The following is a 25,148-nucleotide window of genomic DNA, read 5'->3' on the forward strand; positions in this document are numbered from 1 at the left end:
CGAAGTTGGCGGAAGGTTTTTTAAAGAAGGAACGGCGCAACTGCGTCATGGCGGATGTTCGGGCTGACCTCGGGAAAATAGCAGAACGCGTACACTTTTCGGCATCGACTCGCGGGAGCTTTTTTTGTGTTTCGACTGCCGCCAAGATAAGTGCGCTTCTTTAATTGGCGAAACGAGCTGGTGGTGCGACAGTTTTGCAAACGATATAGGTGTCATACGAGTAGGGCGCCCGTCGGAGCCCAAGATGGCGGATGCAGATCTACAACAACAAAACCTCATGGTGGTTAGCGCGGGCTCGGGCGAAGACGACGGCTCTACCGCCGCGGACGACAAATTGGACGAGGCCGTGGCCAGCGAGGCGGCTCCGGCGGTGTCCGGGGAGGTTTCGACCGCTGACATCCTGCAACAGGCGTTTCAGGAGGCCTCGGGCGAGTACGATGATCAGGCGACGTACGCGACCGTCGAAGACGACGTTGCCGTGCTCCACGGCGAAGAGCTGCCCGACGGCATCCTGCGCCAGGACGTCGGGGAGGACGGCCAGATCGTCGAGAAGGTGTCGCTGGTCGATGTCGTCGACGGCGAGGTGGGCGCTGAGGCGGCCGAGGCGCACGATCCGGCCACTGTCAACTCGGCGGGAGACGACGTGTCGCCCGCGGCCGTGCTGGCTCAGGACTTGGCGGCAGACGCCGTTGAACAGCCAGAAGCCGCGCCTGTCGAGGCTGCCGAGAACGGAGACGTCCAGAACGGCGCAGGCGACGGCGGCGATGCGATGGAGCAGGCCACGGACGAAACGGTTGGCGCCCAAACGCAGCAAGATGAAGAGATGGTGGCGGCCGATTCTCCCGCCACCGACGCCGCTGCCCCGAGCACGGCGGACGACGAGAGCCGAGATGCACCCGTCAAGATCCAGCCGGTTACGCAGACCTTGCAGAATCTTCCGCTGCCGCCGAAGCAGAGCTCGGCGCCTCTGGGCTCCTCCGAGAACCCGATTCAAATCATTCAACAGGGCAACACGTACCACTCGACGCAAGTGCTTTCACCCGAGCAGCTTCAGCAGATCGCACACGTTCTTCAACAACAGCAGGTGAAAAAAAAGAGTGGATTAGAAAAGAAAGTGGTCGTGCATTGTGCGTTTGCAGTCTTCCCAGCGGAGTTTTGTATGTGAAGTGAAGGCCGATCAAGAACAAGACCTTAGGGCGCGAGGGATATCTTGGGAGGCTAAGTCGGTCTTTCCTACCATTTCTCATTTTCTGCGGTAATATGAATTTGTACGTAGCTGCTAGTACGCACCGCCGTAGTCATTGAGCATTTCTGTAATATTCCGAACAGCCTGCTTTCATTCAATAAGTAGCTATTTTTAAACGGTAGCCTTTCTGTTGAAACAAGCTAGGTTTTTCAGGCTTGTCCAGTTGTTCTATATGCGCATGTATCTATTCTGATAAGGCCTCCTCTGCCGTTTTCCAAATGTACCACGTTGGACAGCGCATCTGTCATTGTTCCAGGCGCTCGCAGTGGAATATGATGAGGCATTTTGTGCAGATTCGCAGAAGTGTTTCAAATAATTCGGTGGGTTTGGTCAACTACTGAGAACAATTTTTCTTTTTGAATCGCCAAGCGATGTCTGATAATCTGCTGCCTGCCCATTCCCTAGCACAAATTCTAGGTAGTCTGTTGCCATGCTTGAAATCAGACTGCTTCATCCTGATTTAGGTTTGGCTGGTTAAAACAAAAAATATAGATTCGGGTCCTCAGCGACAGTCAATCATTCATCTTAACGCTTGAAATCGAGCTGTAATCAAGCCTGGTGTGAACATTAAAAGCTTTTATCCAAGAAAGTTTTTATTTTTGTCAAAATGCTGAGGCTTGTGGATCTATTTCAGGGCTAGCTTTGTGCTTCAATACAGACAAGCACACTGTGTGCATGCCTACAAAGGAATACAAAATAAGGCAGGTTTGCCCTTTTTCGGTTTGCATACATATCCAACTTTTTTTCATGGTCATTGCTTGCGTTGAGGGTGACCCCTTTGCACGCAAAGCAGCGTCGTCTATGGGCATCAAAATCAAGGTCGAGGCGCTTGCTTTGCCCCGATTTTCTACAAAGTAGCGGCAACCTCTAGCATTCTCAATCCTGTTACGTTGTTCACAAAGCTTGATTACTTTGTTTCCATGTTGCATTCTGATGGCTTCACCTTTGGTGGTAGGCAGTGTTGTAAATCTTTCTCCTAATCCCATGCCCGCATTGCACTTGAGCTCAATCCAAGCTCTTCTCTTTGCGAATATGTGGCAAATAGCTGTGGCATGGACTCGCAAGAACTGATTTACCATTGGCCTGTGCACTGTTGGTGTGCTGCGGTTGATGGAGCAGTTGTCAGGCTGGTAATGTTATTAATCTTTTCTGCTACGAAACAGATTGTCAACCCAGTTACTAGAAAAATGCACGGAGTGCGTTTCTTTTTTTTATATATATTTTCAAGGCTGCATGTTCTTTCACCATAGTGTTTGGAGTCTGCTCTTCAAAGCACTGTTTGAATATTTACTATTTCAGTTTTATTCTTGGTCTGGATGGTCAGTTCTAAGTGTGGTTTCGAAGCATTGTTGAAGATCTTAAGCATTGGACCGTAGCGTCTTGTTAGAGTGAGCCTTCAATGTTGCCTCGAAGGGGGGGCTTATTTTAAACATTTGTGGCCACATTATGGATAGGTTCCTTCTGATTGAAGATGCTTTCCAAGTCTGAGTGTGGTTTCATTATTCATTGCCTTACACAGATGTTTAGAATAGGACAAAGGAGGCTTACCTGGTGATGCATTAAGTGACATATCGCCCTTATGAACAGGGTTTAAATATGCAACTTTTAACTTTTCCACATTTTCTTCCTTTTTTTTTTTCCTTCACATTTGTCAGAGCAGAACTAGCATGCAGGGTTAAAGTCGGTGCTAGTTATCGCTCACAAAGGTTATAACTTCTAGAACTGGCTGTTAATTGCTTATTGGCATTTGGTTGGGGCGGGCATTAAGAGCACAGTGTTCTGCACGTTAGTGACACAGGTTGGGGAGGCAATTGTATCGAGCCTTCCCATCAGCTTCAGGGCCAGCAGATGCATTGTTAAGGTGACAGACCTCAAAGTGAGGCATTTGATTATCCCTGTAGGGGAACACAATTGCATTTGAACAAGCTGCTGAGGACGGAAAGAAGTATTTTGGTAGGTGGAACTGTTCTTAACAGTGGGAGCTAAAGCTTCTAAAAACATCAAGAAATGACCGAAGTCAGGTTTCTGTGTGAAGTGTGTAAGCTTCCCTTGTCGGGAATTTTCTGAGATGCTGTTGCTGCCTGCCGTTTGGGAGGAAATCTGAAGTTTGTTTTCCTGGTTCTTGCGTTTGATGTGGCATCCATGTGCACAGGGCATATACTGTAACTTCTAGGGGAAAACCATTGCTGTTCACTAGCACAAAAACAGCCGGAGCAAAGGGCACAGTTTGTAACTAGTAGTAGTGAAAATTTGTAATGGCAAGGCAAAAATGTGCAAAACAAAGGCCCGAACCATATCAGTAACACAACAGAAAGCCTCATTGGGTCCACCGGGGCTCAGGTTGGAGATCTTAACTGGCTTACCCTCTGCAGTTTTTTCGACACTAGCAATAACTTATTTCCGGCTCCCTTCACAGTGTAACGTTAGCTTTCCGTGCACAGATTTTGTAAGTTTTCAAGTTTTCGAGCACTGTGTAATGAGCTTGGATAGACGAAGTACGATGTTAATCATGGGAACGGATTAAGTGCCAGGCACAACTGGAGGAAGAAAAACTGACAGGAAAGAGGCCAGAAGAAAACTGGAAAGAAAAAGTTTTCCTTCCTCCAATTGTGCCTGGCACTTAATCTGTTCCCACTATGAAATACCAACTAGCTCGCACCGACACATTAATTCAGTATGCTGTTAATTGTTGTGGTGTTAGAAGCTTTGAAACATTTGGAGCACTGTGAAATGAGCTCGGATAGACAAGTACACTGTTAATGTTGTGGCGTTAGTGCAACCAATACCTGGCCATATGGTCCCTAAAGCCCAGTACTTGATGATTCACTTGCAAGGCGGACATATCCGGCTATTTGCGTCTCTTTTTGGAGTGAAAGGGATTTGCCCAGTGATCGTTGGAACTGCTTCTCCCGTTGCTGGGGCGCAGGTGAACAGGGCCATCCAGAACGGCGGGTCGGCGGTGGTGTTCAACCCGCAGACCAACACGCGCATCATCTACCGCGTCATCTACCCGTCCGAGCTGGGCTCGAAGCAAGTGAGCACGCGGCCGGGCTCGACGACGACCACGCGCGGCCGGGGGTCGTACTCGGGCCGTGGCCGGGGCCGCCCGCGCGGCCGGGGGGGTCTCGCCAGGCGGGTCGCCGAGGAGGACGACCCGCGTAGCGAAGGGCCCGAGCTGTCGCGCGAGGAGAAGGAGGAGAAGAAGAAGCACCGGCCGCGCACCCGCTCGGGGCGCATCTCCAAGCCGCCCTCGTACATGGTCAAGGACTACAAGCGCATCCACCACCTGGACTTTGATGACGAGCCGTACGATGACTCGGACGGCGGCTACTCCGACTACCAGGTCAGCGACGACGAGGAGCGCGGGCGGCGCTCCTTCACGGGTGAGTACTCCCTGAATGCGCATCGGGGGTGTATTTCCAAACGCTTCGCTGCACAGAGCACCAACATAACATATGTTTGTGCAAAGCAGAACCAGAACGGTAATTTAATGTGGTCGTTGGCTGCACCCAGAACCTAAAGCGACCTAAAACATACCAAACACTATTATCAACAAAAACAATGCGGTGACGTGAGTTTAGAAAAAAAAAAAATTCAGCAATGAAAAACAACTATAAAATAGACCTGCTGGGGCTCGAACCCAAGCCGTCAGCGCCAGTACTTAGTACTCGACGTCAAGGCCACAGAGCCTAAATGGTGGGCTTGAATTAGCAGGCGCCCAAAAAGATATTGCACGCAGTGACATCACACATGTCACGTGGGTGCTCTGTGCAGTGAAGCATTTGGAAACACAAGACCGGGGGACAGACGTTCGAGAGCTGTGGGGAAAAGTGTAGGTCATCTCGTTATCGTTTCCTTGTTATCAACAATGTTACCTTATCAACAATCCACACGCATCAGTGTACAAACTCACGACAACCATTCTGCTGTAAAGGCCCGAACACCTATTGTCACTTTTCTTTTAGTGGTCTGCGTGGAATGTCATGGTGCATGTGGATTGTTGGTCCTGTGTTCGGCATGCAGCTCGTGAAACGAGTTGTAAACAAGGGGCCGAGTGACCATCGTGGCGAAAGTGTGGAATAGTTGTCCAATGTAGTGGTGAGGACTGTCACTGTGGGTGGTCCGGGAGGGGGTGGCACCCGCACTCGCAAGTGGAGAGTGGGGCTCACCCCTGGTGGCACTCGCACTCATGTGGCTGCACAGGTTACACTGTCCAGAAAGGTGGTGAGGCCCACTCGCCACTCACGGGTTTGTGGTGCACGAGCTTGCGGCGTGTGGTCTTTTCTGAAGACGCTTCTGAAAATGGTCTTTTCTGGAGATGCTTCTGAAGCACGTTGTCCTCAAAGTCACCTTGTAAAACACACTGCAGAAAGGAGCTCTGCTTTCCTTGGCTTTCACACTGTTGCTTGTGTGAAGGGAATGTCCCTCGCACAGTTACAAGCTTCTGGTGATTGTCTCCCATACTGGCGGTAGTTCACCGCATGCCATGTGTTATCTGAGTTGAACGTGTTATGATTGCAATAAGAGCGGCTAGTTTATTATTCTTTGGAGACATATTTGGGCGCTATTTGTAACAAAACCACAGGAATAAAAGAGCAGCGGAACGATGCACAATCTAATAGCTGTTTATGCTCTAACAAGTAATTGACCTCTGGTATCATGCATTTCGTTCATTCTCACACCTTCTTACCGGCATTTTAGTTGTGTTGCACTGCGTAGTACATAAACAAGTCAACCTATTCTTGTGTGTTTGAAATGGATGAAACCCTTTTGTGTTTTCACGGTTTTGTTGTAGTCTCCGTTGGGACATGTGCTTTTCCAATGCAAGAATATTTAGTTCATTCCAGATTGTAGCTTTCGGGGGAGGTCTTAGAAACTGGCAGGCGCACACCCATGGTATGTTCTGTTGTGTTGCTCTTTCTTTTGAGTCTTGTGCATCATATTTTTTCACAGTGCTCGAACTGACGGGCTCGGTAAATTGGGCTTTGTTGAACCATGAGATGGTCTTGAAAATTCAATGGGCGGGGTCTCGTTTGCTGCTATAATCTACCTGAACTCTGCCCAGATTGACAGTATTATCACTCTAGAAGGTGACTTCTCAAACTACGGGTCGCGTTGAAAAACTTGTTGCTGATCTAACCGGTTTCTGAGCCGTGGTAAAGTGAGGGGTAAGAACACAATGTAAGTTATGGTGACTGCAATGTTGAGGCAAATTTCTGGCAAGTACAGTTTGGAGATGTTCACAGTGCAAATTCAGCAAACCAGTCATGGAAAAAGGAACACCTGGTTGCAACCACTGTGCATTTATCTTCATGCTGCGAAAAAAAATACATTTTATTTTCATCATCAGCCTGTTGATTTGCACTGCAAGGTGGACAGCTCGTTTAATGACTTGTACTTTCGTCGTTCCAAAGTCAGGTCGGAATTTTTGATTGCCTTGCTTCATCTAGTGTTCATCCCTCTATACCCAGACTGTTACTTGTTTCCTCCACCGGTTGTCTGTTCTGTGAAATAAATGCCCAGCCCTTGTGAGTTTGCTCTGCGATCCAATTACATTCTTCTAAGCGGCTGTGCTGGCTCTTTGGGCCAATTCTTCGAGCTGCGTCGTCAAGCATGGGATCTCACAATCGGAACGAGTGTGGCGATCCAAGCCCAGTCTCACCCTACGGATGACGCTTGGTGTGTGCAGGTTATGGTGGGAGGCCGCGAAATTTCAAGTGCCCGACGTGCTCCAAATCGTACATCGGTCGCGGTGGACTCTGCAGGCATCTGCGGCTCAACCCGGACCACGGGAACCCGTCGGATGTGGACGAAATGGTGGCCCAAGGTAAGACATGCACTGCAGACTCATCGTCACGCGTTGCCACAGTGCAAAGAATTGTTCCCATCTTTGTTCGTTTGACCCAGCTGTTAAAAGTGTGTTGGCAATGGCTTAGTGGTGGCAGCACATGTGCAAGTGCAAGAGGTGCAAGTGCGGTCCTGGCTAACTTTTGCTGGGCCCCCTTTCCCGAAAGCAGGGGAAACGACGAGCACGACGGACACGCCGCCGCCCAGCGGCTCCAACAACCCGGCCATGTTCATGGCCGCGCCGCAGCGAAGCCGGTACGCCGACCTGGCCTCCATGCGGCGGAAAGCCCGGCTCAAGGAGGTGGGTGGCCTACTTACAGCCCTGCCCCTTTTCCACCCTGGTGTGCCCTCGTGTACCCTGGTGCAGTTCAGTGCTTGCCCCCAAAACACGGAGTGGTGTGAGAAGCGATGCGGTGCTCTGTGGAAGGTCAGTTTGACCGCGTTATTTACCCCAGAGTTTGAACGAGACGGCAACAGCTTCGTTACCAAGGCTTCACACTTGCTCCGCACCTACAACAGTGTGTGTAAAATGGTGTCTGTTGTGTGTGAAGCCTGTCAGGCTGCTCGGAGGAGGACAGTGGGGAGAGGGGATTAATGTATATACAGCTGGGTTCCGGCTTGCATGGCCTTATGCTCTTGTGTTTGTATAGCTTATTGCTCTTATAATCTCGCAATAGTTGCACAGTAGTGGGGCCAAGTAGTTTCGATTGGTACCAATACTTAGTGTCGCACTTGTCAAGCTGAAAGCGTAGTTGACACCAAGTGCAATGTGCATTTATTGACTACGAAGTGATGGCTGAACTGCTTTAAAAATAACGAAGAAAAAAATACGATCACTCTGTTCGGCGGGAGCACTTTTCCCTGCCGCGAGAGCGCTTCCACTTGAGTCCACTTTAGCGAAAAGACTTTTGAATTCTTCGCCTTGCTTTTTACCGTACTGTTTGTCGCATTACTCTGTCGTTCTTCTGCGGTATTATACTCCGTGCTGGAAGTGTTCTCGCGTTTGGCTTACAACAGAGCTTTGTTACAAAGAAAGCGCAAGAGCTATCGGTTGGGCACCCAGGAAATTTGGCGCAGTGCCATTTGCAGCTGCCTTTTTCAGCTAGCAAAGCTGTGTTCCTCCCCGCCAGCCCTTTTGGTGGGACGCGTTAACCCTGGTTCTGTAGTGGGTAGACGTACGAGCTTGGCTGTCAGCAGTTCCGAGCAGTGTTTGGCTCTTGTGGTAGTGGCGCATCTAATGTGGGTTCCTATAGGTGTGTTGCGTGACACCGGAACTGTTTGTGCCGGTCTCGCTCATCTTGTGCGTCGTCCCCCTGGCCCTCTCCTGCACAGGTGACCAAGGCATGCCGGGAAGAGGAGCTGATGGAGGTGGTGCTGCCGCGCCTCTCCGAGTCCGTCTCGCTCTGGGAGTTTCTCCTGACCAAGTGCGAGAAGGGGGATCCGCCACAACTGCAGGTAGGCACGGGCAGTGGACCCGTTTTCCTTTCCTTCTCAAGGGAGCCTTTGCAGCACGTTCGGAAAGAGTGAGGTACAGTCTAATCCCGCTACAACGAAGTCCGCTTCAACGAAATTTCCGCTTCAATGAAATATTTCCAATTCCCCGTCAGCTAGCCATAGAAGTCAATGCAACAAAGTCCTCGCCACAACGAACCATTTGTCTGGCTTGCTTTCGCTTCAACGAAATTTTCGATGAATTGGGCTGGGTTTGAACAATTATTTCACAATAAAATAAGCATAGCGCCAGCTATTTGTAACTTTTTAAACATTCAGGACGCTTAGTTTCACCGAAAACATGCGCGATGCACCCACACCGCCACCAAAAAAAAAAAAAAACTCATAAGCGGACGCCATTGTTTGATGGTGATAACTATGTGGCTTGCCGTCTTTACATGAGGCACAGGCCCGGTTCGCCAAGCCGGAGCTACAGCCAATCTGTATCCAATTGAAATCGCACGAATGTGCTCCGCTGCTGGCGCGGCGCCGTCATGTATGCGTTGTGGCTCGTGAGCAGCTGTCCTTGCCGTTTTCCTTCTACCATTCTTCATAGTCAAGAGCAAAAATCATGTTTGCGTGTTTGGTCTTGAAGCCAAGTCATCCTATCTTAGTCGCGAGCGCGCGGTCATGTTTAATGCAAGCGCGCGTCTTGCCTGCCAAGGTCAGTAGCTGCCGTGCCGTCAGAGGATAAGATAACGCCACTGCTCCTGCCACAAGCGAGGGGGGCTTCCAACGGCCTAGCAGCTATCTGAAAGTAATCAGCTCGGTGGGCACGCCTTGTTGTGCAGCAATACGTTTTCCGCCTGCATTTCTTCACCCCCCTCCGTAACGCGTTCTTTGCGTGCAGTGAACACAGATAACGATTGGTATGTTTGTTATCCGAATAAGCGTGACGTTATTGCGCGTCACTCCTTTTTCTAAACATTGTTTTTTTGCTGCCAATGATGCGGAAACATACGGGGCTATTTTTCGGGCCTTTCCGTGGTGTGTTGGGGCGGATTTCGCCTCAACGAATTTTCGCTTCAGCGAAATTTTTCGCGCGTCCCGTCAATTTCGTTGCAGCGGGATTCGACTGTATACCGAGTCGGGGATTACCGTATTTTCCGGTCTGTAAGTCGCACCTTTATATAAGTCGCACCCCCCTCAAAATGACAGTTTTTCCGAAAAAAAAAAAAAACGTATATAAATTGCACGTTGTATAAGACGCACCAATGAAAATTTCAGAAAAAAACTGCGGCTTATACACCGGAAAATACGGTAATTGTGTTTGGTTCGGACAGACCCCACACAAATGACTGCTTGGGATGCAAGGAGTGAGAGACGTGGCATGATGTAGAGGCGGTTGTTCGCTGGGCTGGAAATTTGCATTAAAAAAAGAAAAAAAGCAAGCTTACAGGAGGATTGAATGCTTATGTACAGCAGTCCATGTTTGTTAACCCTGATGAACCTGCTCCAATGACTGGAGGTATAAGGACATGCCATCCTCATGTAATTATTAGCCTCCTTATCGAATAAAGACAATCGGTCAAACAACCTTTTGTGCTTTAAGGGGGGATGTGGGTCTATTGGATTGGATTGGAAAACATTTAATGAGCATAAAAGTGGGTGGCGTTCTCAGTCCAGATAGCCGCGAGCTAGCGCAGCTGCTTGGGCGCGAGTGATGAGGCGTTCTTGGTCCTCGCACCGTGAGCTGGCCAGCTCGCGCTCCCACTGCTCAGAGGATGGGGAAGGGAGGGGGTTTGGTGCGTAGGGGCATTCCCAGACTAGGTGGTAGGTAGTGTTTGGGACGGAGCAATTGCGAAAAATGACCCAAAAAGTCAATTTTCACCAGTCCCAATTTCCAAGTCCCTATAGTCTGAAGTATGATCTGGCAAGATTTCAGCATCCAATTCCGCCACCAAGTATTAAAGAAATAACAATTAGTAAACGTTGGAGCATCCAACTCCGAGCTAAATGCGAGAATTTGACCCAACTTCAAGTTGCGATAGCCCTGCCTGACAGCAAGTGATCAGCGCCACCTTAGGGTCGTTGGAAAGCTGCTTCTCCCTGCTTCAACTTGGCGCATTTAAGAAGGATGTGCAGGTAACAGCGGCATTGCAAACAGCGCTGTTTTGAGGGCCACAAACGTCACGAGAAGGGTGCTGAGTGGGTAAAGCTTGCGACTCTCTGTTCTGCAGCCCTTCAATTGCCTTCTCCCCCAGTTTCCTGGCACGACCACTTTTTGCCTCCAGCTGGAAACTGCCCAGATCGAACCTGTGTCCTTGGGCTGAGTGGCACGCCTCACACGGGCACTTTCAATCGCGATTGAGTCGGTCCCGCTCGAACTCAATCCTGGTTTCTCAAGCGCGATCGAGGCTTCCAAGTGCGATGGAACGAAAGCGGCGATACTCTCGTCCCCCCGCTCAGTAATGACACAGAAGGTGACGACTTCAACTAATGCCACAAATTGTGTCAAATAACTTGACCCAAACAAGCGTGCGATAACATTTCTATAGTTACGTATACCTACGACCGCGCGAAGTTACCAGACGCCGGCCGCAAGTACATTGTTAGCACAATCTGGCGTACACACGTGCAACCGGTGCAACTTCTCGATCGCGATTGAAACGGGCCGTGTAGCAGCAGCAGTACGTCGAGTGCGCTCGAAAACTCGATCGCGATTCACTTCAATCGCGATTGAAAGTGCCTGTGTGACAGGGGTATTAGCCACTGAGCCACCGTGGTGGGTAGAAGACTTGTGTCAATGTTTCGCTGCTTTTGGATGCCTGGCCCTTGTGCAGAGTAGCATCAATTCCGCGCCACAGCCTCTTTTGAGATGCCTTCCTCCGCCCTCGCAGATCCCCGACATGCTGATCCAGCTGGAAGAGGTGCTGCGGGAGATGCGCGCCCTGAGCCAGGAGAGCCTGCTGCCCGTGGTGGCCGGCGAGGAGGAGGCGCACATCGGCAGCCAGCTGATCAAGATCGAGGACGAGCACGTGGCCCAGGCCATGGGCATCCCGCCGGGGCTGTACGCCATCCGCGAGGAGGAGGTCATCACCACCAAGGTGGCCCCCGTCACCCGCAAGCGGCCGCTGCCGCAGGGCCTGGACAGCGAGAGCAGCCAGAGCCAGCCGGCCACCGGCACGGGCGGGGAGGCGGTGGAGTTTGTCACCCCCGAGGAGATGGTGGCCGCCCTGCACGGCGAGCCCCTGCCGCCCAACAAGCGGCTGCGGCTCGACGACGAGGACGCCTTTGTCGTGCTCACGTGAGTGTCAGACCACTTGCTTGGCGGCTGTGACGTTGGGCCAGTATTTGTTGGGGCAGGGGCAAGAAATGTTAGGAAAAAAAAAGTGCCCGTGCATTCTGCACGGGTAGTTAACCAGTGATGCTGTAATGTGTGGCTGGTGTTGACCATTGCCACGTTGATGCTGATCGCCCCTGCCCGCTGTTGCTTGGGCTTCCCTTCACGCCGTAGCTCGCTGCGAGAGCTGCTCTTTTTCTCTCCCTCCGATGCGCCGTTCCCACTTGCCAGCGCAGCTGCACCATCTGCGAACCCAGCCAGTCTCTCTCCCCTCACTTTTAACTCCTTTCCAACATGGTTTTTTTTTGTGCATGTGCAAGAGCATGGGGCTGTGTTGGAGGAGTTTACTGCGTTCACGGGATGGCCAGATTTTTCTTTTGCGCAGCCATACAAAGCTTCACTTTAAAAGCAAAACGTGTTGGTTTTTTTTTTTTTTAATGGGTGGTCATATGGCGGCTAGAAGCATAGAGAGCAGCTTGGAAGGCACTGACAGTGGATAAGTGAGCGAATTGGAAATGCAGTGTATGAAGCAGTGAGTAGAGGGCATATCGCTGGAGAAGGAAAGGCAGGGAATGAGAAGGCAACGAAAGCTGTGCAAAAGATTTTAGGGGAATTTATGGTGTGCTATATGGTGAAGGTGTGTGAAAGGTGGGAAAAACGGAAATTGCCTGCTTGAGCGTCGCGGCTATTTCCCAGTTTTGCGTGAGCCATCACGTCAGATGGACTGTGTGTACTGTAGCATTGTTTGGAATGCATGTGCAGATTGCTGCTGGGAAAAGGGTCCATTGGATGGAAAGTGGCATTGCCAACGTGGCATAGACATTCATACTAATATATAGCCAGGGACAACTTTACGGTGCAACGCATTCAAAGCTACAGGGCAAAACCACGCCGTTTCGCCACACAGCTGGAAGTAGTTCAACCAAGAACAATTTGCTGTGAGTAACCTAAGCAATCCAAATATATACCGTATTTACTTGTGTAATCTCACACTTTTTTTCTTATTTTCCTAAACGCTTTTTTCCCCCCCAGAAGCTATTAGATTACGGTTGAACCCCTTTATAAGAGACACGTACCGGGGCACCGTTTCTGTCTCTTATACGAGATGTCTCTTATAAGCAGGGACCATGTTTTCACTTACTAATCAGACCCTAGTTCAATGTGGGCACCGTATGACTAAAATAAGAACAGCATGCTGCAAAAGATTCATTCTAATTTATGTTTGGCCCCAGAATTTATGAAACAGTTCTGAATATTTGCTTCATGACTGTATTTACACTGTTTTTTACAACCGATTCTACAAGCTTTTTTTCCTTTCACTGTTTGTGGAAGATGAATCATAGATGTTGAGTTCACAAGCCTGATGAATAGCCAGAGCGCACAGCTTCTTCCGCTGTGTGCTCAGGCTATTCATTACGCTTGCAGGACTCTACATCTGCGATGCTTCTTGATTGGGAGCTACGCAAGTGGGAGAGCCCACATGTGCAGTCGCACTCCAATGTATGGCAGTAAGCTTCAACCACTTCTGTAAGTTGCATTTCCATTGGCAGGGCTTCTCAACGTCATTTCATAGCTGACTGAACCACTGTGTGTTTGCTGAAGTTATAATAAATAGCGACTGCAGGCGTCTGTCGTCCACCTGTGTTTCCACAATGGAAGCAACTGCAATTAGTGACTGGTGGCACTGCATCTGAAGTTAAAATGCCTGTTACAAGCGAGATTGTCGATTAAACTTCAAGGATGACTTGTCCCTTATAACCAACTGTCTTCTACATCCGAAGTCTGCTATAAAAGAGGTCGATTTAATGGGAAAGATAGGGCAGCCAACCATGTGGGTGAATGGTGTCTCTTATACCCATTTGTCTCTTATATCCATGTCTCTTATAACGAGGTTCAACTGTATCTTTATTTCCTTTAGGTATCCAGAAAAGAGTGCGGTGTTTCACTTTCGTTGTGACATAATACTATTTCTGGCTTTCAAAGGAAGGTGAAACTTCTTTTTACTTTTTTAGCCTAAAGGATATATTGCAATAATCTGATAGCTTCTCAGCACAAAATAGACCTTCCTAATCACACTGACAAAGAAATCTGGTCGAGTTCTTGCCTAATTAGTTAATTATGCTTACTGCAAGTTTCAGGTAGCTAGTCTTGTAACTCCAAAACTATCAGATATCCTGAAGCTGATTTCAGTTCTGTCGTTAGGTTGGCTGGTTGCATAAATACTCCTGATTTGGTTAGATTTGGTCCGTAAATAAAAAGGTCACTTTACTTGCCACGTCCCCTTTTGAGAGCGAAGCGAAGCCATATGGCTATCGAAGCAACTTACGTGAGGAACATTGCTGGCTTGCCCGCGACGACGCGGGGGGATTGCAGCAGCAGACTTCCCTCTAGCGTACATTGTGAGGCAACGCGGTGCCCCCTTTCCCTCGTCGACCGCAGGGGCGGCGGGGTGGAGAGCGAGGCGGCCAAGGTGGACGGCATCATCGAGGCCACCCTGAACAGCGACAGCCTCTCGGAGAACATGCTCGAGAACCTCGAGTTTGCCGGCCTGCCCGTCTCGGACGAGGCGGTGGCCAACGGCAACGACGACGAGGCGGCCCCCGGCGAGGCTGCGACGGCGGCCGTGCCCGCCGCCACGGTGGCCGTGACCACCGCCGCTGCCACCACCGCTACCGCCCTGGCCACGCAGGGCATGACGGCCACCATCGTCGCCTCCGCCACGTCCAACCACCCGGAGACCTTTCAGTTCATTCAGCAGGCCGGCAAGTCGCAGCTTCACAAGGTGAGGAAAAGAAGGGTAGTAGATTGTGCTCGGAGGGGGAGGATGCAGGCATGCTTCGCCTGTTTTTTAAAGCGAAGCTTTCTGTGTCTCACTGTTGGCGTAGGTTGCGTCATAAATGCACTGCAGGAAAGCCAACTTCCTCTGATAATGATGATGAATGATCGTGGGTGAAGTGAAAGGAAAAATGCTTCGTGTGGTTGGAGCTGAACCTGGGTCCCTTGCATTATAAAGCAGGCGTCAATCTGATCGTGCCATTTTGACCTTTTTTTCCCCCCTTTATTGCCTTCACCATTTTGACACGGTCAAAGCAGTTTGGATTTGGAGAGGGGCGCATGGACGTGCAAAATTAAACAAAAATCATGCACCCTTTCATCCGACAATGATGATAGTTGAACACAAAGCTTGCTTCGTGTGAAACAAAAGGGTGAAGGGTCAAAGTCAAAGCTGCTGCAATCTGGATGCGATTCAAAGTCAGAGCTCAGTGATTTAAAAAAATGGACGCCATCCCGGCCTGCGAAAGTGGATGCCCAGCGAGGTGTTGTAAACCACTACACAAGCTGATGGGGGAGGGTACGAAATGCTCCTCGTTGTCTTGACGGGCTTGTCACTTGCAGTCGGCTTTTATGGCGGCAAATGCTGGGTCCTGCCTAGCCTGCCGCATGCGCTAGCCCTCGAATGACGTCAACCCCCCCTCCCCTTTCGAGAGCAGCTGCAAACCTAATCTTTACCAGAACACTAGGGGCGGGGTTCCCATTGTTCACCGGCGCCTTATCATCCATCATACAGTTTCGATGCTTGTTTTGTGGTTTTTATCCTTACACGAATACCGAGCTCAATGCTGCATGCCTCATTAGTCTGACGCATGCGCTCGGCGCCTTGGGCGAGAACTGCTGGGTCTTGCCTGGGTTTTTTGTTTGTGACACGAAATGTTCCGACCAACGAGAGGCTGACAGCTTCACTGTAAAGTCCAAACTCAGACGACAGCCAGAGAATCCCTCACGAAAAAGCTTCGTGTGGAACCGTCACTGTCGTTAGATGAAGAGGTACACAATTTTTTCCTTTTCTTTGACTCGGAATTTTTCCCTTTGTCTTGTACTAGGCACAACAAAATCGTGAGCCATTCCACTTCTCTGAAGGCGGATGACCAGCGAAGTTCTTTAGCACATGATATAGATGGGTGCACAGAAGTTTGGTATAAATCTGTGGTGGTTGGATGTGGTTAAACCAGGTTTGTTGGACAATAGCTCGGTTTTCACTCTGAGTGGGTGCAGTGAACGGGCACACAGCTGCACACCGAGACGAAACACAGGCTCCGCATGGCACAGTTGGCACTGTAGGTGCGAAGGCATGGGGAACTTGGATGCAGCCAACGCCTCCTTGTATTATTTCTTGATGGCATGTTCTTCTGTCTCCTTCTCCGCACTTCGCCTCTTGGAATGAACGAGCTACCTGGCGCTTTCGTTGTTGCGCAACTGCACGAGGCACTGGCTTGACCTTGGTCGAGCTTGAAGGTCAGAGGGACACTACCAGGAATGAGCCAACCAGGAGTGATTAGGTGCACTCAAAATGAGAAAAGCTGTGTAAATGTGTCTGGTGTAAATACGTTGACATTGGTGTTCAATACTTGAAGTAATTGGTTGAATCAACCTTCGAATTTGTGTGATTTCAATGTGCTGATTTCAGCGTAGACCACTTTTCTCTGTGAGCATTGCAGGCACATTGAGAAGGGACACCAGATTCGAATAAATGTAGTTTCGTGCCCGGGCTGCTGGACTCGCGCAATCTGTAACTCTACAAGGCTCTATTCTTTATTGCTTCAAAGGTTTCTCTCACTGCATTCTACTGGCCATTGATCCATCACCATATTTGTCTTTCCTATCAGCCAGCCACAACTGACATCACCATCCCAATTCGCTTACCCTATATTTCACGAGAACCGATTCCTTTACGTACTCTTTTTCCTCGGACAGTGTCTGATTGGAACAAATTACGTGCATCCCATTCATTACGTAGAACAAAGTGTATCACGTATGGTGCAGCTATTCCTGTTGTCTCTTATGTGATAGGCTCTTCCTGCTTGGACCACTTATGTCTGTAGTATGTTGTAAATGAATAAAAAAAGAATCCAGGGAAGCTTGCACTCGCGCGGAAGACTTGAATGGCGAAGCTGTTGTAGGTGAGCACTGCCGTACACGTAGCTAAGTTTCAGTATCATTGTTTATTTGCATAGTTGCAGTGCTAGTAATCGTCATACGTATCGAACAGGTCGTCATCGTCTTCGCGGCAAGTGGTGGATGCGAAGTCGTTTTGTAGACTTCCACGAGCTCAACCAGTGAAGCTAGCAATAAGTCACGCAAGGCCTGAACCATAGCGAAGCTGCAGGATTTCTTCATACGTGAGCACCGAAGGACAAGTCACCACGCATTTGTACAAGTTTGGAATTGTTTATTTGCATGTTCCGTCGTTGCTTTGCACTGTGCTAGTAGTAGCCATTGTCATATGCATCGATATCGCCGTGTTCCTCATGCCAAGCAATACCATGCGATAGCGCTTGACAGCAGTGCTAAAGTGTTTTGTTTCTTTTTTTGCTAAAGCCACTGCGCGTGCCGGGAACGCTCGGTGGTTGCCGTGAGGCACGCACTCATGAGCGCTGCGCATTTTTTTGGTATTTTTGCCTGCAACACCGAACTTGTGGCTTGTAGAGCAGCTCCACGGTTTGAAGACGAGCGAGGCTGCACTGAATCGCCGTGACCCCCCTCTCGCCCCAGGTGCAGATCTTGCCTGGCCAGTCGCTACTGAGCCGCAACTTTGTCCGCGTGGTCACCTCGTCCGAGAGCTCCCCGCCGCCGCCCCCGACGGCGGTCGAGGCGTCTCCGGCCGCGGCCCCCGTCACCAGCATTCTCAAGCCGGACGTGCTCACGCCCCCAGAGGCCACGGAGGCCGCCGACGCCGCCATGCCGCCGGCTGAGCCGGAAGAAGAGCCGCAGGCCGAAGCCGCGAGCCAAAAGCAGCCGGACGTGCAGGTTGTCGAGAGCCACGGCAACGAGGACTCGCAGCAGCAGATCACGCAGGTAGGTCGTCGAGGGGGACCACTCGGGGAGCACAGTTTTGACCAAGGAGGCGTTTTGAACTTTGGTGTGACAGCTGCAGGGCTGGTGCCAACAAAGGCCGACCATTCTCCTAATCCGTGGCTCAATCGTAGGTGCCGCTTTGGTCGAGGGATGTCTGTATTGCTCTGCATACTCCCAGGTTTGAATTAGAGCCTTTGGCTACCAAAGGCGCTAATCCATGCCCTCACCAAGTTCATATAAAGGAGTAAAAAGCTTCCATTAACGTGTTTTTTAATTTTTTAGATTCCCGGGCCATCTCTACTAACGTGAAACTTGGGGAGGGGTGAAGCGTGCAGTGTATAAGTGTATTCTTGGCGCCTTGGCATTTTTGCCCACAGAGATGAAACCATTGGGGGGTAGAGGTATACAGCTTGGCTGTAGAACTCTCGTGTCTTTGGAGCAAAAAGCGTTGTAGCGCAAGGTGTTGGAAAATGAGTGTCCTGGTGTTTTGATACTGTGAGTACATGATATGAGACTTGATGCCGACAGGAGGCGTCGACAGCCCGAGCCTCTAAAGGGCCTCGCCCCCAAAAATCCATGTTAGAGATTGTCTATGCAGATGTGGTTTCTTGTGTGCCCTGTTTTAGTTCATAGGCTTCTCTTTTGAGCTATGGTGTTAATGTGGTAGATGATGAAAGGACTGGCTGCACTGCAAATGTACAGGTGGGTAGAGCTGGCTTAAGAAAAGAAAAAAGAAAAAATAAACCCATCGAGAGAGAGCTTGTTGTGAGGGCGCACTTTCAGATTGCCAGCCAGAAAGTGTGAGCCCAATCAACTGCAGCCATCCACTACCAAATGGCCGTACCCTGCAGTAGCAGTTGTTAGCAGGGGGTTTAACTGTGTTCTGCACTGCAAACCACGAGGCCTTTTTGCGCTACGTTTCTTTTTCAAGCACCATGCTTCTAGACAGTTTTGTTCAGTTCGGCAATTTAGAGTTAGTGTAGTGTTACAATGCGTCCAGAATAATAGAACACGAAAAGTTGCATATTTGATTAGCGTAAGAAGACTGCATTCAGAATACATGTGCACACAAGGAAAGTTGCAGGCATTGGCAAAGCAAGTTACGCAATGGATGGTGTAGCAGAATAACTGCTCCGCGGTGGGAGTACAGTGTACGGCTTTGGTTGTGGCCAGGGTTCCAGGAGAGGCGTGGTGGTACCACTCGCCGCGGTGGCTCAGTGGCTAAGGCTCAAGGGCGCCGGTTCGATCCTTCCCACAGCGGCAGCTTTTCCGATGGAGGCAAAGAGCGGAAATACCTGCGTGTCAAGATTTCAGCGCGCATTAAAGATCTACATGTGGGAAGAATTGATCCGGAGCCCTCACTGCCCAGGCGCAGCTTTGCCCCATTCATCATCATCAGCCTGTCTACACCCACTGCAGGGCAAAGGCCTCTCCCGTGGATCTCCAATTATCCCGGTCCTGTGCCAACTGTGACCAACTTATCCCCGCAAACTTCTTGATCTCATCTGCCCACCTAACTTTCTGAAGCCACCCCCTGCCATGCTTGCCTTCTCCAGGGATCCACTCGTTACCCTTAATGACGAACGGTTATCGTGCATTCGCAGTACATGCCCTGCCCATGCCCATGCCCATTTCCTCTTCTTGGCCCAACTAAAACCCCTTCGACCTTGAATTTGACATTGTGGTGTGTGTGGTTGCAGGTGGTGTGTGCGGCGGAAGATGGTGGGCAGCCGGTTAACGGCACCACGGTGGCGGCAGTGCAGCCCGTGATCCGGCAGTACATCCTGCCGGACGGGCAGATCGTGAGCGCCTACGAGGACGGGGACGGCAGCCTGGTCCAGCTGGAGACCCCTGAGGAGGAACAGACCCTGGGCAACGTGGTCATCGTGCAGAACCCCGACGGCACGACCACCCTGCAGGTAGGGGTGGTGACAAGGGTGTTCTCGATAGGGTCCTTGATGGGTACATTGAGCTGTCCTTGGTGGAGGTCCTTATTAAGAGTGTTTGATGGGGGTCGTTGAGAGGTGGGGTCCTTGAGGGGTGCCCAAATTCAGGACAAACGTGGGAAAGTGAAGAACTGGAATGCGAGCACCAACTTGTGGCGTGCATGTAAACGCAAACAAGAAAGAATTGCCAATGCTTATGCGTGAGAACACCACTCAAACAATAGGTTGAGACCGGTTGCGGGTGGGGTCTAAACTACGTGGCACTTAAAACGAAGCGATGACGCAAAACGATCGCATCGCCAATCTCTCCAGTGGTGGACCTCGCAGCCAATAGCTGGCCAGACTTCCTGCTCCTGCTAGGACAAGCCGTGAATGTGTTTTTTTTCCTGCTGTAGAAGATGCTAGTAATTGTAACGCTTGTCATTTCTGCATCAAAGAGCTCTTACTTTGAGACAGTTACTTAAGGAGGGAGGTGGGTCTTTAGACAATTTTTTTTTATTATTAATGCCAGCTAGATGAAAATTGGTAGTCTTAGGCAGTTTTTTACACTGATTTCAAATATGTAATTGGTTTTGACATAGCTTCATTTGTTCAAGAAATACTACACTTTGAAATTTATTTATTGAGGCATTTCTTACGGGGGTTTAGAGCAATTTCGCTTTAGCAAACTCAATGATGATTTATACGGACATAATGCCAAAGGTCTACTCTGGGGGGCTATGCTATTTTTATTAATTTTGAAGACTTTTGCAAAGCATGAAAGAGGTGAACATTTGATATCAGCAATTCGTATAAAATTGCCTCATTTTTATTAATTTCTGCAAAAAGGTAAACGATGACAGAGCAATAAAGATAGCATCACCCCCTAGATCAATTCAGTACGAATACAATGGTACCAGTCTTGTCATCCTAGCCCAAGAGCAACATTACAAAAACCCCCGTAAGGCAGAGCTTGGTCTTGCAAAAAAAGAAACTGAGAAAAATGCATTTGAAGTTTCAGATCACGGTAACTTTTGCTACAGCATAGCTACAACAATATAAATAGCATCATTTTGTAGCTCTATTCTTCACTAAGAAAAGCATACCAAGATGTGACTGTAACACAAAAATAACTCTGAAAAGATTGACGTAAATTCACATGAATACCGTACAAATTGCAAAGGAAAATTAAATTTTCTACTGTTACACCTCAGAAACTGTATATCCTCATTCACCTTTTCTCTGTGTCTTTACAGAATACAGAAAGGCACAAATACCATGTGCTGTTGTTATTTTTGTGCTACCAATAAGACTAAAGCACAGCAGCCACCCAGAACTAGATTGTCTTGCAATGCATCTCAAACCTACAGCAAGGCTGTAGGTGAAATGCACATGGTGATCAATGCTTCAGTGATGCAAATAGCATCAGCTGCTAGACCAATTCAATACAAATGAAACTATACCAGTCTTGTTATCCTGGCTCAAGAGTAAGATAAGGAAACACCCCGCAAGGAAAAGCGTGACCTCACAAAATAAACTGTAGAGCTGCAAGTGGACTTCAATTTGGCGATGGATACCAGAGTGATAAAAACAGCATCACCTGCTAGACAATTTGGCGATGGATACCAGAGTGATAAAAACAGCATCACCTGCTAGATCTAATAATTAAATGATACCAGTCTTATCACCCTAGGTCAAAAGCCTGATAGTGAAACACTCAGGCAGAGCATGACATCGCAAAATAAGAGAGAAATGCATCTTTAGTTTCTAACTCTTGCTACAGCATAGCCAAATATAAAAAGCGCCGTGTCACTCTGTTCCTCAAAAAAAAAAAATATGCGACCGTACCACAAAAATAATCAGGAAGGCTCTATGCAAGTAATGAAAAACTTTTGGAAACAGCGCTGGAAAACTGCACTTTTTGCTGAACTTCAAGTACGGTAGTTCCTACTTTGCACTTCCTTCAATGTCTATGCAAACTAAAGAAAAGCACAAACATATTGTGCTGCCAACTTCGTTTTTCACAAATGAGACCAAAGCACAACAGCTAACTAAATCCGGACGTTTTCACGCGGCGCTTCTCGGACCAGATTCGTACGTGACGGGCGATCTCGGCACCGCCGTCTACGGCGTCTTCCATCGTGTTTCCGTACGCTTGCAGCGCGTAGTTAGGTAAAAGTCTCCAGGCATTGCGGCACGAGACGTAAAGACGTTGTGACAGAATTGCAGTCACTAACGGCAGAGAAAACACACCTGAATTGAAAATACTGTGGCGCCGAACGCGCGCCTGCAAAAACAAAACGAAAAAAAAAAATGGCGGCTCAACGGTGCCGGCCAGTCAGAGACGTGGAACGGGGGGCTCGGACTCGAGCGCGCCTGCTCCTGCCAATCAGCGGCTCCGAAACGACCTTCGGTAAATCGGCGGTACCGCGCGTTCTCCTCATGTGACGCCATTTTGAGTTGGCGCAAAATACACACAAAGAAATCAGCTACAAAGCGAGCCCAAGATGGCCGCCGCCGGCAGTCTGCTTCGAGTGTGGCGCGCGCGCGCGAAGTTCAAGCTTTTTTACCCTGTTTTGCGGCGTTTTGCGGCTCCCGCTGCGTTTTCAAAGTCGTTTTTGAGGTTATTCCCGATCAAATTCAGCGGTGAAACTTTTAGAGTAGGTGCTTGAAGGTACAAAGACTTCAAAAATGTGTTTTTCCCAAAATGCGTATTTTCGCGATTTTGGACCATTCTAAGACCCGCGTCCCCCCTTAACACACCCGGCACGTGCATAGTGCTTCTAACATCAGACTTGAAAAATTAACTTCTTTTACACAGGTGCCCAATGACGGAAGCATTCCCATGGAGACGGTGCAGGCCCTCTTGGCCATGGACCAGTCCGCCATGGTGGTCCACACGCAAGACGGAGGCATCGAGACCGCCTGAGCGCACCAGCCTCTGTACCAGACCGCGGGGCTCAGGCCACGTGGTACCGGCGGTGCCCCCTACCACCACCGCAACAAAATGGTGGACGTGCTCCTACAAGAGGGACCTGCCAGAACGGCGGACTTCCGGCAGCCGACGAGGCTCGCTTCTGTGAAAGAGCCGCTCCGAACGAGCCTGCCGTCGGACTGCCCCGTCGGCGTAGACTGTGGTGTGGGTGCGTCAGTGATGGGCAGTTGCTGGCTGCACAGGTGACACTACTCACTACTGGTGACTGTGCAGTGTGCGTTGCGGTACGACGTGCCGTAGATATTGTCCGGACGTTTCTCCTCCCGTCTTTTGTTTGTTTCCGCTCCCCAGACAACAGTACCTTTGGTTACTGCTTCACAAACTGTTTGCATTCGTGAGTAGAGAAGTGTTTTTTTTCTTGTTATTACTTTTTTTCGTAATCTATGATAGTGATGAGCGTTTTTTTGTTTATGTATAACTCTTGTTGGCGAGGGGTTGGAGCTCGTCTTATTTACGCGTAAACAAAGGAACGAAATGTTGCTATTTTAGAGCCAAAGTTCTCGGTGTTTACTTGGAAGCAAGTCTGTAATCGGCAAAGACTTTCATTCAGTGAACTTGACGAGAAGCTTTTGAGTGGCTTCATCCATCGTCTCTCAACCTGTCGAGTAGATGAGCCACGCATGGAGCACGTTTATTTTTGGCACGCACGTTTATCCTTTGTGGCACTGACTTTCACCGGCTAGTGTGGTCCCAAACTGGCTTAGACTGGCAAAGTGAATGCATAAAAAAGAAAAAAAGTATTGGCCCAGCACGCTTTGAACCATGTTTCTCCGCAACAGCTTTTTTTTTTTTTTTCCGGGCTCATTTTCATATGTACAGTCCACTCATAATCGGCATGTTCGCGTCCTGACGACGATCATGGCTAGTGTCGGCTAGTTCCTCCTAGCTAGCCGCGCAACCAACCTAGGAGTGCACGTCAGCTCGTCTTATCTTTTTCCCCCATTGATGTAGCATGCACCAGTTTCATGTAAATGTAAATATATATATATATATCTGTGTGGGGAGCTGCCGTGCTGCTGCTTCATAAGGGTGGTAACAGTGGCAAGAGCGGACACGCGAAAAGTCGCATATCTAATGACCACGCGATTTTTCTCTCCACCACGGCAAGTACAATGCCAAATGTCTCGTGTGTTGCGAAACAAACAAAAAACTGCGCGAAAGACATGGACAGGACGCTTGTAGAGCCTTGCACGTTTTGAGTGGACGACAAGCACAAGTGCAAGGTATGATGAAATGGAGGACACGTGCAAGCGAACTCCCCAAGTGTAATTTGTACAAACTGTGGCTCTGAGCTTGTACATAAGTGTAGCAGCGTTTAGTGCCTCTCGATTGCCCTTCGTCGCGTGCAACGCCTGTCTTTATTTGCGACTAAACTTAGGCCCGCTTTGTCGGCTTTTTTTTTTTTTTGCTTGTTTGTGTGTGTTTAGCTTTTGCTTTGAGACTGACCATGATGCGTAGACTTTTTTGACTGCTGCGTTTGCGTCGCTCCGTCTTTTGAAGCAGATTATTTTTGTCGCTGTCAGCTTTTTTGCCAATTTTTCGGGGTCGGGAAGGGGTAGAAATGTGCGTGATTTTGGTAAGCCCTCGAGACACCCGTAGCGCTTTACCGCTTGAAGTCTCACTCTGTGTAAGCTTCTGTCTCAATTAAAAGTGCGCTTTTGAACAGATAAAATAAAATGTTCTTTTGGACCAGATTACCTTCTTGAGCCTTGCGAGAAGTTGTTCCTTTGATAAATAGTCCAGAGAAGACTGCGAGAGTCGCAGCTGTTGCAAGCTTTGTTGCAGAATCGTTCCTTAGGAGCGCCATGTAGATTTTGTTGGAAGCCACTGCTCGGTGCATTGTACCGTGTGTAGTGTTGCGAATTCTCTCGCAGGGTGAACAGATGGCGATTTAAGGTTGCCACTTGGAATTGACGCTAATCTGGCAACCAGCAAATCAGTGTTCATCCAGTGTGGTTACTCTTTGTAGCACCCACTTGCTGTCCTGTGGTTGTACTGAGTGGTTCACGTACATAGTCCAGGGTTCGAAGGAAGTCCGTCTGGCCAGGCAGTGAGTTCATGACAAAGTCGCAGTCACTGACCAAGTCAATTCAAAAAAGGTTGACGTTTCGGATCCCATACGGAATCCTTGATCATAACCTGCTGGATTGTGATCAAGGATTACGTATGGGATACAAAACGTCAACCTTTTTTCAACTGACTTGGTCAGTGACCGCGACTTTATGGTTCATGTACACCCAAGAGCAGAAAGTTCACGGACCACAAAAGCAGCAATTTTGAGTTATTTCTCTGCCGCACGGCAGCCCGGAGTACTACGTGCGGTAGTTTTCATTAGTTCAGTACTTACACGACATCTCACATGCATTCTCCAGTTTGTCTGGCTGCTATAGGAAGAGAAATAACCTAAATTTGCCACTTCCCTAGTCCGTAAACTTTTGATCGTGGCTGTACAGTGTACCACTGCGATGCGTAGGATTCTTCCAGTGGCAACGGTGCCAATCTACGAAG

General features: G+C 49.3%; 1 protein-coding gene across 3 annotated transcripts; it reads left to right on the forward strand.

The window, feature by feature from the left end:
- Window positions 1-10: 10 nt before the first annotated feature.
- LOC144143562 (uncharacterized) lies at window positions 11-24,334 on the forward strand. 3 transcript variants are annotated; one of them, XM_077675359.1, is made up of 10 exons: window positions 11-1,084; window positions 4,173-4,629; window positions 6,936-7,073; window positions 7,261-7,394; window positions 8,426-8,548; window positions 11,425-11,831; window positions 14,307-14,649; window positions 17,418-17,720; window positions 19,421-19,639; window positions 22,467-24,334. In XM_077675359.1, the coding sequence occupies exons 1-10, from the start codon at window positions 245-247 to the stop codon at window positions 22,572-22,574; spliced, it is 3,072 nt and encodes a 1,023-aa protein (XP_077531485.1). In that variant the 5' UTR covers window positions 11-244; the 3' UTR covers window positions 22,575-24,334. The 3 variants fall into 3 exon arrangements, with proteins under 3 accessions (XP_077531485.1, XP_077531487.1, XP_077531486.1); XM_077675361.1 differs by having other exon boundaries at window positions 17,424-17,720; XM_077675360.1 differs by having other exon boundaries at window positions 7,264-7,394.
- The last annotated feature ends 814 nt before the right edge of the window (window positions 24,335-25,148 follow it).

Source organism: Haemaphysalis longicornis, unplaced genomic scaffold (genome assembly GCF_048455015.1).
Source record: "Haemaphysalis longicornis isolate Haplotype H1 unplaced genomic scaffold, Haemaphysalis longicornis Haplotype H1 scaffold_6, whole genome shotgun sequence".
Lineage (NCBI taxonomy): Eukaryota > Metazoa > Arthropoda > Arachnida > Ixodida > Ixodidae > Haemaphysalis > Haemaphysalis longicornis.

Bases quoted from the DNA above. Each gene is read 5' to 3' on its own strand.
- LOC144143562 (XM_077675359.1), top strand. From the start codon at position 245: ATGGCGGATGCAGATCTACAACAACAAAACCTCATGGTGGTTAGCGCG. The intron at 7,074-7,260 runs GTAAGACATGCA...CTTTCCCGAAAG, and splicing joins GGACGAAATGGTGGCCCAAG to CAGGGGAAACGACGAGCACG. The intron at 7,395-8,425 runs GTGGGTGGCCTA...TCTCCTGCACAG, and splicing joins GGAAAGCCCGGCTCAAGGAG to GTGACCAAGGCATGCCGGGA.